This window comes from Capricornis sumatraensis, chromosome 18 (assembly GCF_032405125.1).
Source record: "Capricornis sumatraensis isolate serow.1 chromosome 18, serow.2, whole genome shotgun sequence".
NCBI classification, from domain to species: Eukaryota; Metazoa; Chordata; class Mammalia; order Artiodactyla; family Bovidae; genus Capricornis; species Capricornis sumatraensis.
The window spans coordinates 27447698-27467742 of record NC_091086.1 but is presented as its reverse complement, the minus strand read 5'-3'; the positions used below and the strand labels follow the sequence as shown (position 1 = coordinate 27467742).

Here is a 20045-nt window from a genome sequence, read left to right as displayed (position 1 = left end):
TCATCCTACTGTACATTGCTACTGATTCCCTCTTTGGATTATTACATACTATTTCCTTTGGTTAACACCAGTGTGTTCTGATTTGATTTCTCCACCTATAAAATGACCTACTTTACTATGTATCAGGATTATCTGTCCTTCAATCCATTTTTCTTTGTCTAGACACTCAAATAAAATGTATTTTGACGGTAGTGATATTATTTGAGTTATGTTTCTTTACTAATGGTTACTTCCATTTTCTGTTTAATTCAATACAGAGAAATAACCACCAAAACAAGAAAGCGAATTACAGTATAACCCAGATCTTACAAATGAAAGCTATTTCCTCAGTCTAAAGCTGCACATTATCTCTGTGTGACTTCAAAAGTGATTGAGAATATACTACGTACAGTGAAAAAAATAAAATGTTTCACCAGAGAAAGAAAACATAAGGCAAAAACAGACAGAAGTGCCAAAATTCAAAACTGAAGTATGTTCCTAGCTACTACTGATCAAACTGCTAATGTTTTCCATTTTAGAGCTCTTTTCTTGACAGGTATTCAAGTATTTGCTAATCAAACTTGTCATTAAAGCCAACAATTGCTAAGAGCATGATTGAGAAGTCAAAATATTTAAGCCAGCTAAAATGATTTTATTTTTCCTTAAAAGAGAGAAAAATGAAAGCTAACTCTCTTGGAAGAAAGTTTTGATTTTTCAATCATATTTTCATCCCTCATTTTTTTGTGTGAAAGATTTCCAGTTGTGATTTTTCAATCACCAGAAGCCTACATTTGTAGAAAACCAGCAGGTGCCTCCAGTTATTAGAATCAACTGGGAAGAAGAACAAGGCAAAACCAGGGTTTAGAGCCGTTTTCCTGAGCAGGTTGAGAAGAGGTACCATTTTAGTTCCCTTTCAAGATTCTCACGTTTAATTACATTAGTGGCACTTGACATTATAATGTTATTTTCTTTCCAGTATAACCTTCTATCATTATTAGTAAATGTCAGATGTAATGAGATGTTTTTTTTCTGACTCCTTTTTCTTCCTAATATAGTGGGAGAGAAAGTGCTAATGAGTTTGGAATCCTAAAATTGTTTTCAATGCTCAAAACCAATGTAGAGCCAATTTAGTGTCTGTTTATTAGCTTAGTTTTACTCTTTATTTTCTTTGCATCTGGAAAGGAAATTTCCTCTTTGTATTTCTTACAACATGTCCTTTACTTGGTGCAATTTCTTATTCTCCTTGAGAGCTTTTAGGTGACAAATACCTCAAATTAGATTGTGTTTCTGGGTTCAAGTCAGAATCCTGTGGAAGATCCTGTCCCTTGCTGTGACTTACCTGCTGTCTGAAAGCTCCTGGTTTTTTTTTTTTTTTTCCTTGAAAGCTGTTTTTGTCCCCCTCTATTTTTAAATTTTGATACATAATGGCTGTCTGACCCTGTGGTTTCCTATAACATCTCAATCATAATATAACACAACCTTGATTTCTGCTCCCTTGAAGATGAAATACACTCAAAGTGGGAAGTTGATGTGTTTTATAACACTAGACCTAGTTTCTTTACTGTCAAAATAAAATTAACATCTTATGAAAAGGGAAGCCATCACTGAAGGACGTCAAGAAGAAAGAGATAATGTCATAGTTTTTCAACACAACATTATTCAGTGCCTGTGTTGAAGACATGCTTGACAGGAAGGGTCTGGGTCACCTTTTAGCTGTGGCTCAGGCATATTGGCTATTTTCTCCTGTGAGAAATTAGAGGAAAGCTGTCTATTGTCTAGAAAAAGCAGCAGAAAGGGGTCCCCAACCAATAAGAAGGCTACTCAGTCAATTTTATCAAGAGATAATGAAACCTATTTAAAGTTACTTCACAGTAGGAAAAAAAAAAAGTAATTTTAAAGATAATGTATTCTGAAAAATTATGAACCCAAGACAAAAGTGCCCAAGTTTTAAAATAGGATGTAAGGGGTTGTGTCTCCCAGAAAGCTAAAATATATTACACAATCTTTGATTATACTTTGCTTTTTAAACACCATTTCATTTCATTCTCTAACTTTCCTTTTTATTTAACAATTGGCTATACTGTTAATGGAATTAGAGCCAATGAATATCCAAGAATATCCAAATAAGCTCAAGACTGGATACTTTCTGTCTGATAAATTTGTATATGTCCCAATTACATGCAGTTTTTGATATCCAAGGTTATCGCTAACATCTACACATTCATATTTATAAAATGCTAAACAAAGTACAGAAAAATAATCAAATATTATCTGATTCACATCATTTCAATTTTATTTTTAAGAGTTTTCTATATTTAAGAAATGGTCAGATTTTCATGTGGTGAAATCTAGACTTTCTGTTTTCTGCCAATTAGTGGTATGTTCTGAAAGATCTTCCTTGCTTGTCTTGCTTCATTTTTGCTATTTTGAGTACCGTAATCTTTTTTATCTTACCTTTGGAAACTTATTTCACTAACATTACCTAATAAATACCTCTAATCAGGCCAGTCTTATCCCTGCTCCACGAATCAAGTATAATTGTTTCTGACTCCATGCACAGTCATAACCCTTTGCTAATTTTCAAACTTTATTTCACACCCCCACATTCTCCTGAAATCATTTGCTGATTTCCTCAGCCTTTTTAGCCACCCTTCTCTGAATTTTCAGGGGCTAAATAGAATAAATCACACAAATTAGGAGAAAATTGTGAGCAGTCTTGAATTTCCGGCTGTTAGTTTGAGGTGTCGTGTATGCATCTGAGTGGGAGGGGGCTATGGGCAAGGAACAGCATGTGCAATGAGAATCTGTTTGAGACCCAGGAGATGTACATTTCATTTTGATGTGAAAGGAACCTCTTCTTGTATCATCTAACACATTAGCTTTCCCTGCAGGGCTTGGAACTGGGATTTATTTTGTTTACAAAGGAGGCATCTCTGGGAGAAGGGAGGAAAGAGGACCCAGACTGAAGTTAGAAAGAAGGTAACATTTCTGTCCAAAATGCTAAGCACTGAGAATACTAGGATGGAGAAATCAGAGCCCAGTCTCCTGGGAGAGTGGGAAGAGGGAAACCAAGGACCTCTGGGTTATAAGTGATACCCCAAATCCTAAGAAGACAAAGAGCAAGACAGCTGAATAATGATTTCTTCAGCTACACTGTGCAGTGTCCATGACATACACAGGTCATTTCAGGGATGCCTCTAATTCTCAGTTTTCCCTGCTGCATGTGGCTCTTTTGCAGGTTCTGAACACCTGCATTTGTAAGCTGCCATGTGGCATCCTGTGTTAGTTTTAACCTTCCCAAACTTCAGGAATAACAGCCAGTTCCTGCTGTTTATTGACCACTTTTGTGTGTCAGGCTCTATGAAGCACTTCCAGTACATTATATCATGTCACCCTAACAAGCATGCTAGACTTTAGGGGGTTCAAGTTAATAGAGGTTCAGTGGTTTGTGCATGTCCCCCTGGTTTTCTAATGGGAGACTGGGAACTCCTCATATGTCCAACTCAAACACTCATACAAAGCAGGTATTTTTATTCTCATTTCTTACTGTTGAATAAACTGAAACTACACTGCAAGTTTTTAAATGCAGACACTTTTTCATAAATTTCTTTTTTCCCTCCACAGAGGCTTGCACTTAGCAGATAGACAATAAATACATAATGATGGAGTTAATGTACTCCCCTGGTTTTAAACTATACAAAAAGCCACAGATTTTGATATGTGTGAACTATCTTCTTCTTTTCTATAGTTAGGTGCTGCTTAATGGGAATGAACAAATATAGAAGGTACTCTGAGCGAGCCCTTTACCCCCAAAAAGATTTTCTCATAATATTGCAGCGCTGCCCTATGAAAATGATTAGGAAAATCAAGACTGAAAAACATATACAGCTAGACATTGCAAGTACAATGTAAACTCTCTGTTACGACAATTTGGGAAATAATTAATCACTCCCCAAAAGATGTATTGCTTCAGTTTTTGAGAGATTGTTGTATTTATTTTGTAGGACACAGCAGGCCAGGAAAGATACAGGACTATCACCACAGCCTATTATCGTGGGGCCATGGGCTTTATTTTAATGTATGACATCACAAATGAAGAATCCTTCAATGCAGTACAGGACTGGTAAGTAACAGCAAATGTTCCCATTACTAATAATGATGATTTTCTTTTTTCATTCAGCTCTTTCTGTCTCCTCAAATATTTTTTATGTACTATGATCCCAGTTGTGTTTCAGGAAGCCGATAAGGGCTAGCTATGCTGACTCATTATGGGAGTATTGATAAAAAATCATTTTGATGATTTTGCTCTGTTTTGTTCACTCCAGCACTTTGCATCCTGTTGTCTTTAGTTCCTTGGGGACAAGTACATTGTTTTCAATTTTTTGAAGCACAGATAATGAAAAATTTGGACATATACTGGTCTACACTAGGGATCTGGAAACCATGAGCCATGGGCCAGATCCGGGCTATGCAGCACAACGGGCTCGCCACTTGTTTTATAAGTAAAGTTTTGTTAATGGGAATGAACAAATATAGAAGGTACTCTGAGCGAGCCCTTTACCCCCAAAAAGGTTTTCTCATAATATTGCAGAGCTGCCCTATGAAAATGATTAGAAAATCAAGACTAAAAAACATATACAGCTAGACATTGCAAGTACAATGTAAACTCTCTGTTATGACAATTTGGGAAATAATTAATCACCCCTGGTGGTGCAGTGGCTAGGACTCTACACTTTCAATGCCGGGGCCCCAGGTTCTATGCCTGGTCAGGAAACTAAATCCCGTGTGCTTCAGCTCAGGGTTTGCATGCCAGGACTAAAGATTCCATGATGAAGATAGAAGATCTTGTGCCACAAGTAGGACCTGGTGCAGCCAAATAAATAAATAAATATTTAAAACATTTTGTATTAAAACACAACCAGGCTCAGTTACTTATTGTCTATGGCCGTTTTCACGTACAACAACAGAGTTAGGTAGCTGCCGCAGCGACCATATAGCCCACAAGCCTAAAACATTTTCTCTCTGGCTGTTTACAGTAGAAGTTTGCTGACTCCTTATCTGGGTTTGTTAGATAGTTTTATGTTTTTCTTCAAACTGAAAATTTTCAAAGGACTGGGATGAAGAAAAAGATAAAACTGAAACCTTTCTTCACTCCCATCAAACCATGTGACAACACCTGTGATAAACGTGATTTGCAGGGTGGGGGGGCGGGTGGGGAGGGCTCAACAGACTCCACATTTTAACATACATAGTCACAGCTGGTCTTATTGAAGGAAAAACTAGCAATATACAGGGAAAATAAATGACATTTTTTTTCTATTTTAATGACAGTATTATCCAGAATGATTTATTTACTTGTGTATCAGCTCAGTGAAGGTCATGCTCAGTCGCTCAGTCATGTCCCACTCTTTGCAACCTCATGGTCTGTAGCCTGCCAGGTTCCTCTGTCTATGGAATTTTCCTGGCAAGAATACTGGAGTGGGTTGCCATTTCCTCCTCCAGGGGATCTTCCCAACCCAGGGATCAAACCCAGGTCTCCTGCATCTCTACCTTGGCAGGTGTATTCTTTACCACTTAGCCACTTGGGAAGCCCTCAGTGAAGGTCAGATGCTATTAAAAATTTACATTTGCTTTAGATTGCTTTTTAAAATTAATATTGCTTATCTGAGAAAGCACCTACATCCTTCTTATTTCCACGCACACACACTTAAAATACAAAAAAATAATACTAATACCACTAACAATGGTAATTCAAAAGACAAGCTTAGGACCTCTATGCAAAGGGCATAGAAGAAGGCTTAAGTACCCTCATCTTTTTAGTAGACTGAATATTATAAAAAATGCCAGTTCTTCACAAATAAATTCATGAACACAAGGCAATCCCAATCAAATACCAGGAGGTTTGATACAAAATGGAATGAAACAGAGAGTCCAGGTATAGACACAAAGCCAATTGGGATTTACTCTATGATAAAAGTAGCATTTCAAATTAGTAACAGAATGGGTGGTTCAGTTAATACTGTGGTGCTACCCAGCGCCACCCATAGCTCTGGCATGCATACTGCTGTACAAAATGGTCATTCTAACTTTGACTGTTTCCTCTCAGGACATGATAAGTCCCGGGAGTGTTTATGAATTAGATTTCAGATATCAGGGTTCTTAAACTGATGTGTACCCATACTTGTGGCCCATTTTTCCAATGACTGCTGAGAAGAGAGGGATCTATTGAGTTTTGTGAAACCACGTGATAACAGTGTAGGGGCCCTCCCAGCAGTACCCCTGACTCTTGCATTAGAAACACTATGGAAAGTGCATCTTCCCCCTGCCGCCTCCACGCCTTCCCTCTGCAGCCCTGCCCAGCTCCCTCCCCTGTCAATTCTTCTTCTTCTCCAGTTCTATAACTATTTGGTTCTGTTGACCCACCCTTTCCTTTGAAGCTCTGTTTCCTGTCCTCTTAGAAGCACATTTCCCAGATTACTCGTATCTCTCTGACTGCTCCTCTTTCTGCTTCCTAGCTTTCACTTCCTGCCTCACCCAGCCAAGGGTAAGCATCCTCTCCTGGCGTTTTTCCTGGGCTTATTCTGTTTCCTTGGCCATCTTATCCATTCACACACATCATCATCACTTATATCAGATGATTCCCAACTTTAAATACCGGGCCCCAGTCTGTCTTCTGAAGTGCAGCGTTCCATTTCCTGCTATCTCCTTCTGGCATCTGACAATCACTTGTCTACACCTGAAACTGCTCACCTTCCTGGCTTCAGTTTTTGCTGTTCATGGAAGCGACAATGCTTTGCCACCCAGATTCCACCTCGAATCCAACTCTTAACTTCTGTCCATCCCAGTCTGGGGCCTGATCTTGCGTAGTAACTTTTTCCTGAATATCCTTTGAATCTGTTCCTGCCTGACAAACCACATGACCATCAGGACTTCTGATCTTTGCTTCTTCCTTCATAATATCCTTCTAACCGATCTTCCGCCCCTTAGATTTCTTCTCATTCCAATCTTTCCTATCCCAGGGCTGCTATAAAAGTTTCCCAAAAGAAAGTGATCCTAAAGACCATGGAAGACCCCTGCTCAATAGCCATGACTCACTGTCACTACCTTAAATAATTAAAACTTCCTCAGACTGACTTTCAGTCACAGAACATCATGGAGCTCATATTTTTTAGTCTCATCTCTCACTATTCGAAAGCTGAACTGAACCTTTCCCTGTTTCTGGAACTGAGACTAAACTTTCTAACCTTTGTGGGTTTTTGTTTGCTGGTACCTCTGTTATGCATTTCTTTTTCACAACCTCCTACTCTACCTCCCCTGGATATACATATCTGTCAAAACTCAACAAAGTTTATCCATAAATCAGCCCTCTTTCCCATGTTGTCATCTACAATTGTATGATCATGGTTTATTAGGTATCTTTCATTCCTTCAACAGGTATTGAGCACCTACTCTTTGACAGTCAATCTGCCAGATGTTGTAGTTAGTTGTTGTTGTTGTTCAGCCACTCAGTTGTGTCTGACTCTTTGTGACCCCATGGACTGCAGTATGCCAGGCTTCCCCGTCCTTCATTATCTGCCGGATATTGCTCGTTCATGTCCATTGAGTCAGTGATGCCATATAAGAATCTCATCCTCTGTCATCCCCTTCTCCTCCTGCCTTCAATCTTTCCCAGCATCAGGGTCTTTTGTAATGGGTGAGCTGTTCACATCATGTGGCCAAGGTATTGGAGCTTCAGCATCAGTCCTTCCAATGAATATTCAGGGTTGATTTCCTTTAGGATTGACTGGTGTGATCTCCTTGCTGTCCAAGGGACTCTGAAGAGTCTTCTCCAACATCACAGTTCAAAAGCATCAGTTCTTTGGTGCTCAGCCTTCTTTATGGTTCAGCACTCACATCCATACATGACTACTGGAAAAACCACAGCTTTGACTAGACAGACCTTTATCAGCCAAGTAATGTCTCTGTTTTCTAATATGCTATGCTTATCATAACTTTTCTTCCAAGGAGCAATCATCTTTTAATTTCATGCCTGCAGCCACCATCTTCAGTAATTTTGGAGCCCAAGAAAATAAAGTCTCGTACTGTTTCTATTGTTTCCTCATTTATTTGCTGTGAAGTAATAGGACTGGATGCCATGATCTTCATTTTTTAAATGTTAAATTTTAACCCAGCTTTTTCACTCTCTTCTTTCACCTTCATCAAGAGGCTCTTTAGTTCCTCTTCTCTTTCTGCTGTAAGGGTGTGCAATCTGCATATCTGAGGTTATTGATATTTCTCCCAGCAATCTTGATTCCAGCTTCTGCTTCATCCAGCCTGGCATTTCTGATGATATACTCTTCATTTACATTAAAGAAGCAGGATGACAATATACAGGCTTGACAATATACTCCTTTCCCAATTTGGAACCAGTTCACTGTTCCATGTCCAGCTCTAATTGTTGCTTCTTGACCTGCATACAGATTTTTCAGGAGACAGGTAAAGTGGTCTGGTATTCCCATCTCTTGAAGAATTTTCCAGTTTGTTGTGTTACATACAAAGGCTTTAGGGTAGACAATGAAGCAGAATTAGATGTTTTTCTGAATTCTCTTGCTTTTCCTATGAACCAACAGATGTTGGCAATTTCATCTCTGGTTCTTCTACCTTTTCTAAATCTAGCTTGTACATCTGGAAGTTCTAGGTTCACATACTTTTGAAGCCTTGCTTGGAGAATTTTGAGCATTACTTGGCTAGAGTATGAGATGAGTGCAATTGTGCACTAGTTAAACATTCTTTGGCATTGCCTTTCTTGGGGACTGGAATAAAAACTGACCTTTTCCAGTCCTGTAGCCACTGTTAAGTTTTCCAAATTTGCTCATATATTGAATGCAGCACTTTCACAGCATCGTCTTTTAGGACTGTAGTTAGTACCTATGCCAGTATTTACTATCCCAGTTAATGGATCCACCAGAACCCAGTTGCCTGCTGTTGAAATCTGAGTTCTCAGTTTGATTATTCTCTCTTTACCTGTTACATTGTACCATAGCCTTGTCTAACTCAATGAAACTATGAGCCATGCCATGTAGGGCCACCCAAGATAGACAGGTCATGGTGGAGAGTTCTGACAAAATGTGGTCCACTGGAGAAGGGAATGGCAAACCACTTCATTATTCTTCCCTTGAGAACCCCATTAGCAGTATGGAAAGGCAAAAAGATATGACACAGAAAGACAAACTCCCCAGGTTCACATCCACAACACATCCAGTGACTGGTGATGGAAGTGAAGTCCCATGCTGTGAAGAACAATATTGCACAGGAACCTGGAATGTTAGGTCCATGAATCGAGGTAAATAGGAAGTGGTCAAACAGGAGATGGCAAGAGTGAACATCGACATTTTAGGAATCATTGAAATGGACTGGAATGGGCAAGTTTAATTCAGATGACAATTGTATCTACTACTATGGGCAAGAATCCCTTAAGAAATGAAGTAGCCATCATGGTCAACAAAAGAGTCCAAAATGAAGCTCTTGGGTACAATCTCAAAAATGACAGAGTGATCTCTGTTTGTTTCCAAGGCAAACCATTCAATATCACAGTAATCCAAGTCTATCCCCCAACCAGTAATGCTGAAGAAGCTGAAGTTGAACAGTTCTATGAAGACCTACAAGATCTTTTAGAACTAACACCCAAAAAAGATGTCCTTTTCATTATAGGAGACTGGAATGCAAAAGTAGGAAGTCGAGAAATACCTGAAGTAACAGGCAAATTTGACCTTGGACTGCAAAATGAAGCAGGACAAAGGCTAACAGAGTTTTGCCATGAGAACGCACTGGTCATAGCAAACACCCTCTTCCAACAACACAAAAGAAGACTACACATGGACATCACCAAATGGTTGACACCAAAATCAGATTGATTATATTCTTTACAGCCAAAGATGGATAAGCTCTATACAGTCAGCAAAAACAAGACTGGGAGCTGACTGTGGCTCAGGTCATGAACTCCTTATTGTCAAATTCAGACTTCAGTTGAAGAAAGTAGGGGAAACGACTAGACCCTTCAGGTATACCTAAATCAAATCCCTTATGACTATACAATGGAAGTGACAAATAGATTCAAGGGATTAGATCTGATAGACAGAGTATCTGAAGAACTATGGACGGAGGTTTGTGACATTGTACAGGAGACAGGGATCAAGACCATCGCCAAGAATAAGAAACTCCAAAAGGCAAAATGATTATCTGAGGAAGTCTTACAAATAGCTGAAAAAAGAAGAGAAGCTAAAGGCAAAGGGGAAAAGGAAAAACTACATTTGAATGCAGTTTCAAAGAATAGCAAGGAGAGATAACAAAGCCTTCCTCAGTGATCAATGCAAAGAAATAGAGGAAAACAATAGAATGGGAAAGACTAGAGATCTCTTCAATAAAATTAGATACCAAAGGAACATTTCATGCAAAGATGGGCACAATAAAGGATAGAAATGGTTTGGACCCTACAGAAGCAGAAGATATTAAGAAGAGGTAGTAAGAATACACAAAAGAACTATACAGAAAAGATTTTCATGACCCAGATAATCACAATGGTGTGATCACCTAGAGCCAGACATCCTGGAATGTGAAGCCAAGCGGGCCTTAGAAAGCATCACTATGAACAAAGCTAGTGGAGGTGATAGAATTCCAGTTGAGCTATTTCAAATCCTAAAAGATGATGCTGTTAAAGTGCTGCACTCAATATGCCAGCAAATATGGAAAACTCAGCAGTGGCTACAGGACTGGAAAAGGTCAGTTTTCATTGCAATCCCAAAGAAAGGCAATGCCAAAGAATGTTCAAACTACTGCACAATTACACTCATCTCACATGCTAGCAAAGTAATGCTCAAAATTCTCCAAGCCATGCTTCAACAGTACATGAGCTGTGAACTTCCAGATGTACAAGCTGGATTTAGAAAAGGCAGAGGAACCAGACATCAAATTGCGAACATCCGTTGGATCATTGAGAAAGCAAGAGAATTCCAGAAAGACATCTATTTCTGCTTTATTGACTATGCCAAAGCCTTTGACTGTGTGGATCAGAACAAACTGGAAAATTCTTCAAGAGATGGAAATACCAGACCACCTTACCTGCCTCCTGAAAAATCTGTAGGCAGGTCAAGAAGCAACAGTTAAAACTGGACATGGAACAACACACTGGTTCCAAATTGGCAAAGGAGTACATCAAGGCTGTATATTGTCACCCTGCTTATTTAACTTAGAGGCAGAGTACATCATGCAAAATGCCAGGCTGGATGAAGCAGAAGCTGGAATCAAGATTTCTGGGAGAAATATTAATAACCTCAGAAAGGCAGATGATACCACCCTTATGGCAGAAAGTGAAGAAGAAATAAAGAACCTCTTGATGAAAGTGAAAGAGGAGAGTGAAAAAGTTGGCTTGAAACTCAACATACAGAAAACTAAGATCATGGCATCCGGTCCCATCACTTCATGACAGATAGATAGGAAAACAATGGAAACAGTGAGAGACTGTATTTTCTTGGGCTCCAAAATCATTGCAGATGGTGAGTGCAGCCATAAAATTAAAAGACGCTTGCTTCTTGGAAGAAAAGCTATGACCACCATGGACATCATATTAAAAAGCAGAGACATTACTTTGCCAGCAAAGGTCCATCTAGTCAAAGCTATGGTTTTTCCAGTAGTCATGTATGGATGTGAGAGTTGGACTATAAATAAGGCTGAACATGGAAGAATTGATGCTTTCAAACTGTGGTGTTGGAGAAGACTCTTGAGAGTCCCTTGAACTGCAAGGAAATCCAACCAGTCAATCCTAAAGGAAATCAGTCCTGAATGTTCATTAGAAGGACTGATGCTAAAGCTGAAACTCCAATACTTTGGCCACCTGATGCAAAGAGCCAATTCACTGGAAGAGATTCTGATGCTGGGAAGGATTGAAGGCAAGAGGAGAAGGGGACAACAGAGGATGAAAATGTTGGCTGTCATATACGACTTGATGGACGTGAGTTTGAGCAAGCTCTGGGAGCTAGTGATGGACAGGGAAGCCTGGTGTGCTGCATGGGGTCACAAAAAGTCAGACATGAATGAGCTGAACTGAACCTGTTATATCCTGCTGCTGCTGCTGCTAAATCACTTCAGTCATGTCCGACTCTGTGTGACCCCAGAGATGGTAGCCCACCAGGCTCCCCCGTCCCTGGTATTCTCAAGGCAAGAACACTGGAGTGGGTTGCCATTTCCTTCTCCAATGCATGAAAGTGAAAAGTGAAAGTGAAGTCGCTCAGTCGTATCCGACTCTGTGACCCCATGGACTGCAGCCTACCAGGCTCCTCCATCCATGGGATTTTCCAGGCAAGAGTACTGGAGTGGGAGGCTATGGCCTTCTCCTACTGGCTACCAAATCCAGTAGTTTTGACTTTTTGAATGCCTTTGTCTCTCTGGCCACTGTCTAAATTCAGACTGTCATGAGCTATTTAGCGTTTAGCAGTTTTCTACCTTCTGTGCTTACCAGCAAGCCCCACCCTCTCCAGTTCATCCATTATATTGTTATCAGAGCTAAGTAACATATCTCTCATCTGAAAAATAAAGCCTTAAATAATGTCTTATTTCTCATAGTGGAGATTCTGGGGCCCAGTTGAATCATTGTCAAGATTTGACAGCATGTAGAAGCCCAGGCTCCACTGTATACAAACTAAACCAAATTTGCAGTGATAAATTTTGGCATATGTATGTGTGACAGCTCCATCAGTGATTCTGATGCCCATTTCTTATTAAGAGCATTGATTTAAAATGAAATCCACAGCCTTTAACATGGTAGACAGTGTAGCCACCGTATCTATTCCATTCACATCATCCCCTACCACTCTCTTCCATTGTTCCTAGATTTCAACCAGATAGAACTTTTCTCATTTACAAATGTTTCATGTTTTCAATAACTCTATTCCTCTGCTTGGAATGTCTCCTCTTCTATCTTTCTAAATTCTTATTCTCTTTTCAAGGCCATCCATTAACTTGTCTATGAAGCTTTTGAAGATATTGCTGCCCTGGTTCCCACCCACCCCAATTTCCACTCCCAGTGGACAACGCTGTTCACTCCCATAACTCTGCATCCATGCTACCCTAGTGCTTTCTGCAGAACACATAAAAACCCTAGCCTACTCTTTATATTTATATTTTATTTTATCTTCTGTATTTCAGTGTAAGTTCATTCATCTTTTTCCTCTAATACTGACCACTGTACAATTTTATTAAAACCTTTTTCTAAATTTTTATTTTTATTGTGGTGAAATACACAGAACTTAAAATTTACAACCTTAATCATTCTTAAGTGCACAGTTCAGTGGTATTAAATACATTGTTGTTGATGTGCAATCATCGCTACAGTCCATCTCCACAACTCTTCATCTTGTAAAACTGAAACTGTGTCAATTTAATAATAACCTCCCATTTTCCTTTATCCCCAACCCCTGAACCATTATTTTACTTTCTATGTCTATGAATATGAGTACTCTATTCATACTTAAGGGAGAAAAAAATCTTGGGGAATAAAAGTCCAGCTCAGCAATACAAACTTGCTTACATATACGGTATTATCCAGCAGGAGTGGGGAAGGAGACATTTGCTGATACTCCACAATGGTTTTCTACAACACAAAATAAGGTATTCCTGAAAAACAAGTACAAAGAAACAGATTCTTTAAATTACTGTTCTCCAACTGCTAATCTTAAGGCTACAAAAAAATACAGAAAAAAAGAATATATGGCTAAATGAAAAATTAGTTGCACTTTATTTGCAACTAAAGCTTCAAATACTCTTCCAAACAAAATGCACTTTTATTATATAGAAAAAAAAAAGAAAACGCTTGTTGGCTGTGATCTCAGTAAAATCCTTAAACAATCTATCTGTAGGAATATTTAGATTAAGTGGAAAATTTCTTAAAATTTAACTACACACAAATTCTAGTCAGTTAAGACAAGTATAAAATTTAGAGAGACTGGCAGCGAAACTAACAAATCATTTTTTGAAAACACTCTAGACTGTATTTTGAATTTTTGAATGGAATGTTATTAGAGGAATTTGGAAGGACTGATGTTAAAGCTGAAACTCCAATACTTTGACCACCTGATGTGAAGAGCTGATGCATCTGATGCTGGGAAAGATTGAGGGCAGGAGGAGAAGTGGACGACAGAGGATGAGATGGTTGGATGGCATTACTGACTCAATCAATGGACATGAGTTTGGGTGAACTCCAGGAGTTGGTGATGGACAGGGAGGCCTGGCATGCTGCGCTTCATTGGTCGCAGAGAGTCGGGCACAACTGAGCGACTGAAATAAATTGAACTGAACTGAACTGAACTAAAAAATACTCTCTTTAATTTAGTCAGATGCCCAAGTTCTGTAAAGTTAACACAAAAGGAAGCTCACTGTGATCTTATTTATAAGTTTATCTTGAGTCTACAAATTTTCAAAAAGAATGTGACGAAGGAAGCACAAAAGATGCATACAGCATGGTTAATAAAATAGTAGAGAGGGACTCCCAAGAGTCAGGGGGATGTTTGTTTTAGGCCTAATTTCCTAGAAACGGTGGGAAAGGAATAAATGCTAAGACTTTATTGGGAACTAGAATATTAGGGAAGCAAGAGAGAGAGAAAAAAGAGAAGAAAGGTAAGGGTGGCATGGAAAAGGGGGAACCAACACTAGGGGGCGTCTGGCAAGAACCCATCACCACTTGGTGTCACGTGCAACTGGCCCTTAATCTCAGAGGCACTTCTTCAGAAACTGTCAGGTAAATGAAAGAAGAGTTTCCCCATGAGCCCTTGTCTCGTATTGGTCAGAGGTTGTTTCTGGGACTTTAATGCCTCCACGTTCCTATGTTACACATCCAAGGATGACTCGTTTCAGTGGCAACAGGGCAACTTCAGTGTGGGAGGCAGAACTGTGTGGCATTAGCCTGAGGTAGCTGCTTTGGGTCATGCCTGTGATGATAGCTGAACAGAGCCTTTGCAGGAATGGAAAGAGTGGCTGGCCAGTAGTCCTTCAGCCACGTAAGTCCAGGAGAATTTGACCGGGCACATAAGGTTGAAGTCATCTGACAGAGAATTGAAAAGCCTATGGAAATTTAAAGGGTAAAACGGCTCTTGTGTTGAAAATTTAGTTCTGAGAGTCTTTTAAACCAAAGTGAAAACCGTGGCTGCAAAAAAAAAAAAAAACATTAAACATGATATAATATACAGCTCTCATTATAGGAAAGGGTAAAAATTACTATAGGAATCCATGAGGGCAAATAAAATTTTTCACTAAATTCTGCTAGAAATGTCTTTGATTTGGGGGCACATTGGCTTTATGTTAATACTGACTTTCACATCTAGTACTAAAAAGACCTCACGAAACTCCTTTTTTTATAGAGCCTTCAAAACATACGAGACGAACATTAGAGCATGTTTGGTGAAGGCCCCATGGGAGGCTGGGAAAATGTGATCCAAACACACATAGATTTCTTGTGGTCTCAAAGGATCCAATAATCGAATGGAAACCACTCAAAGGAGTGCATGGATTCTGTGCTCCCTAGACTCTCCTCCCTCAATTCCTTTTTTCTGCACTGTATCTCAGATAGAAGGCAGTTTGAGCTTATGTGCTAATACTTGGAAAACCAGATGCTGACCTTGCATTATTATGCTTGTTAAAGTCTTGCTGGTTTTTGAACTTCTTTCAGTTCCTTGATCTTCTTGTACTTCTGGGTTTCTCTTCCTCTGAGCCTTTGTATATGCCCTGCCTCCTACAAGAAACCACATCCCTCCAGCCTCCACACAGGTCAAGCTAATTTCCTTTCATCCTTTAGATCTCAGCTTGACCATCTTTCTCATAAGTTTTTTTTCTGATGCGGGATTTGTTTGCTTGCTCCTGTAGTAGGCTCTTGAAATATCATCCCTGCTAAGTTGTTGTTTAGTCTCTAGGCCGTGTCTGATTCTTTGTGACCCCATGGACTGCAGCACTCCAGGCTTCCCGGTTCTTCACCATCTCCTGGAGTTTTCTCAAACTCATGTCCATTGAGTTGACAATGCCATCCAACCATCTCAGCACTGTTATACCTTATAACATATTGTAAACCCCTGTTTAGTTTTATGTTTTCCTGCTGGATTCCAAGTTCCTGGAAGACAAGGTTTGTGCCTTTTCTCTTTTTTACCTTTATATCCCAGTGCCTACCCAGATGCTGTGTGGCTGCTCAAGAATTATTTAAGGTGAGTGAAACCTGCATAGGAAGTGTACATCCAGTAAGGTTATCTGAACTGATTGGCATATTTTATAAAAAGACACAGGAAAGTGAGATGGCTGTAAACAGTCAGATTGGCTGCTGAAACAACGCTTACAGTGTTCTTCAGCTTTGTCCAGGTAGTGAAACAATGTGTCATCATGGTCAGTAACTAGACTAATTTGCCAAATCTCCATTTGTTCCAACCTGCTGTTTGTTAAGGAGACAGCTGTGTGGAGTTTAAAGTCAAGAGCGGCGATTTAGCTCCATAATTTTGAGGAAATAGAGGTTACCTCTTTTTGGGAAAAAGAGTATTCTGTGCTTTGAATCATTCAGTGGGCTTTGATTTAAGAAATAAATGAATGATTTATTAGAGAAACAAGCCCCAAATAGATTTAGATAGTTCTAGGAACAGAAGATCAGCATTGAAATTTTCACTGCCTTTGAAATGTTTCTCAGAGGGGTTGTGGACAAGAGAATTTCCTGGATCTCAGGTGGAATGTGATCCTGGGTATATGGAATTTGAATCTGTTGTCCAGGCTCTTCCTAAATATCTAGCACTAAGACTAAAATATCTGTACACACTGTAGGCCATTTTAGCTTGATTTAAAATCCTCCCCATTCCCGACTGAATGCACCTCTGTTCTAAATACGGCACGGCCACAGGCTGCTGTATTTCCTGCAAGAGATTGTCATTTGGCTTATCTCCCTCCACCTATTTATTTACATTCTGCTTTTTATGACACAATAAGAAACTATAAATATATATTTTTAAGGCAGGAAATCTGGTGAGCAGATTGATAATTTTTAAAAACCACCAGACTAAAGATAGAAGTCTGACACCATCATCCCACCAGTTTTAAATAATTAATTTCCATGACATTCAAGGTCCACCTGCAGATGTGCTAGAATGAATGAAATTTCACCTTCACATGTTCTCTTCCTCTGCAATTTTCCTTCTCTATCTTCTTCTCCAGAAATATATACAGGTCTTAAATTAAGGTGACCTCAGGGTAAATCTGAAATAATTTTAGCCAGATAATAACAATCAATAAGATATGATACACAATTGCTAAGCCTTTTTTGGAGCTTCTTAATCTTGTTCAAGGGTCGTCTCAACTGTAAGGTCAATTCTGAGATAGCTTGGAGGGGGCAGTGGTGGGACTAGAGCTCAGACGTCTGACCCCTGAGTTTTACCACCATCTCATGCTGGGCATCAAAGAGTCTCTCCTCTCCCTGGATCTTAATGACTACATTTCTTACTTCAACTCTGATCCAATCATGTAACAGTATTCTTATACACATCACCAACTTAAGTGCAAGTTAGTATTTAGAAGATGTATGGCTCCTAATCCGTAGCTACTTTCAGAAAAACTCCATTGTCTTTTCTGTCTCCTTCTTTCCAGTTTATCACGCCAGACACATTGGGTTTAATCCTAATGTCTCACTTTCTCAGACCCCACATCCAGTCCTTTAAAAAAATACTGTTTTATCTTGGCTCTAATTTCAAAATTATACAAAATAATTTCTCCTTTTATTCTTTGAAGTAGTTATACTCTGTAAAGTTATCAAAAGTATTGAGTTAGTGAGTACAGAATCATTGCCCCGTTGATGAGGTACGGGGTTACTTTCCTGCGAGCTTCTATCCACAATGTTTTTGCCAACCGATCATACATACCTTATGTTAGGTGTGTTTCTGCTTCGGGACACCATATTTAATATATATTGTTGATTCCTGACATTGAACTTATGGCCAACAGCAACATAACTCATGCACACGTGAAACATCCAACACAGGTATTTCCTCCATAAGGCACATCACTGCCTTCTTGCACTTGGAAACACAAGACAACACCTCACCATTATGCTTTGAGGTCATTCTGAATAGCAAAATCATCAATTAAAAAAATGTGGAAAGTATGGCTCTAAATGTATTGTGAGAGTGATAGCTGAAGTAAGAAGGCAGACCATGGCCTTGCCTTCTTCAACTCAGCTGGGAGTATGTTTTCAGGCCATTCAGGTTTTTCACCACCTTGCTCATGATCGCAAATGTCTGTGAAAGTGTTGTATTTATTTTCAGATTAAAAATAAACTAGTAAATTCAAACATATGGAATCCATGAATAATAATCAATCACATATTCAAAATCCTACCACTTCCCTCCCCGACTGTTGTTTCCACTGTGCATTAGTTTGCTAGGGCTGCTGAAACAAAGTGCCACAGACTGGGTGCTTAAAACACAGAAGTGTATTATCTCAGTTCTGGGGCTGGAAGTCCCAGAGTGAGGTGTCAGCTGGGTTGGCTCTTTCTGAGGCCTCCGAGAGAGAACCTCTTCCATGCTTCTCTCCCTTCCGGTAGCCTTGGACATTCCTTAGCCTGCAGACGGCATTCTCCCTGTTTTCATATCATCTCCTCTTTGTATGTGTGTCCCTCTGTGCACAGACTGGATCAGGGCCAACCCTAACAACCTCAGCTTAATCTGATCATCTGCAAAACCTTGTTCTCAGGTGCGATCTTGTCACTCCTCCGCTCCAAATAGTCACAGCATCCCACCTCCCCTGGATTAAAGCCAGAGCCCGTTCAAGAGCCTGCCGACCCTCGCAATGTACCCGCTGCCTCTCCGACCACACCTTCTCCTGCTCTCCCTCTCTCACAGCCCAGTCTGGCCACACCAGCCTCTTTGCCATTCCTAGAACACACCAGACCTGCTTCTACCTCAGGGCATTTGCTCCTGTTATTCCCACTGCCTGGAAGTCTCTTCCGCAGATATCCTCGTGGTTCTCCCCTCACCACCTTCCATTCTTCACCTAATGTCACCTGCTCAGCAAGGCCTGCCACCCCCACCCTATTTTATATTGTAACTCTCTTTAGCACTTCCTATCCCCCTTTTTGGCTTCATATTTCCATAGCATCTACCACCCTCCTATGTATTTTCTAATTGACTTATGTAGCATGTCCTCCCCAACAAGCATGCCTCACAGAATAACTAATCTCTGTCCCTTTTATGCAATATTATATCTAAGTGCCTAGAATAGTCCCTGGCACATACTAAATGTCCAACAAATATCTATTGAATGAATGAATGTATGAATGATAGAAAGAGAGGTATACAAGACTAGACCTTACGCAGGTGTCTTCATAGTCTAGCAGTCTCAGGCATATATCAATTATGTGTCCTACAAAATTGATAATCAAGGGCTAGAATAGTATCAGAACATTTTGAAGAAGAAAACTCAGTGCTCTCAGTTCAATTTTTGTAGGGAGGTACTGCCTATCTCACCAAAATTTTGACTATATGTAGTAAGACCTTCCAACCTCTCAGTAAGATGAAGTTGACTGTAGGTGGAATTGATGAAAAGAAATAAAAATGTGCCCCATCTTTCATACTGGGCAAAATGACTTGAAGTTACTGCTTGGTTCCTATAGCATATTCCACCCCTAAAATGGTCTTTTATTTTTATTTTTGGAGGGGAGCATATATGTGAGGAATACCATTAGTCCAATAAATGCACAACACATATTTGGGGGCCCCTTAAAATGACCAGAAATATCATCTAACCCAATGAGAAATATTTGCTCATCTCTTATGGCCTCAAAGGTCCAGCAACCAACTTTCTGTCTCTGGATTTTTTTTTTTAATTTCTTTCTTTCCATTTATTTTTTCATTTGCTGGACTTGGTTCTGGCCCAAAATTAGCTGCATAAAGAATGCAGACATGTTAAAAAATATGAGCCTTTAATTAAAGATATCTTAATTAAGTACTTAAGGTTACTCAATATCAGGCCAGACCTATGAGGGCAAACCTGGGCTTATATTCTAGTTACAGAGAATCGTG

At 39.6% G+C, this 20045-nt stretch overlaps 1 protein-coding gene across 1 annotated transcript in view; it reads left to right on the top strand.

The window, feature by feature from the left end:
• RAB3C (RAB3C, member RAS oncogene family) overlaps positions 1-20045 on the top strand; it is a 262943-nt gene that overhangs the window by 112200 nt on the left and 130698 nt on the right. The window contains exon 2 of the mRNA XM_068990686.1: positions 3984-4102. Within this exon, the coding sequence (XP_068846787.1) occupies positions 3984-4102 (119 nt within the window). The remainder of the gene's footprint in view (positions 1-3983; positions 4103-20045) is intronic.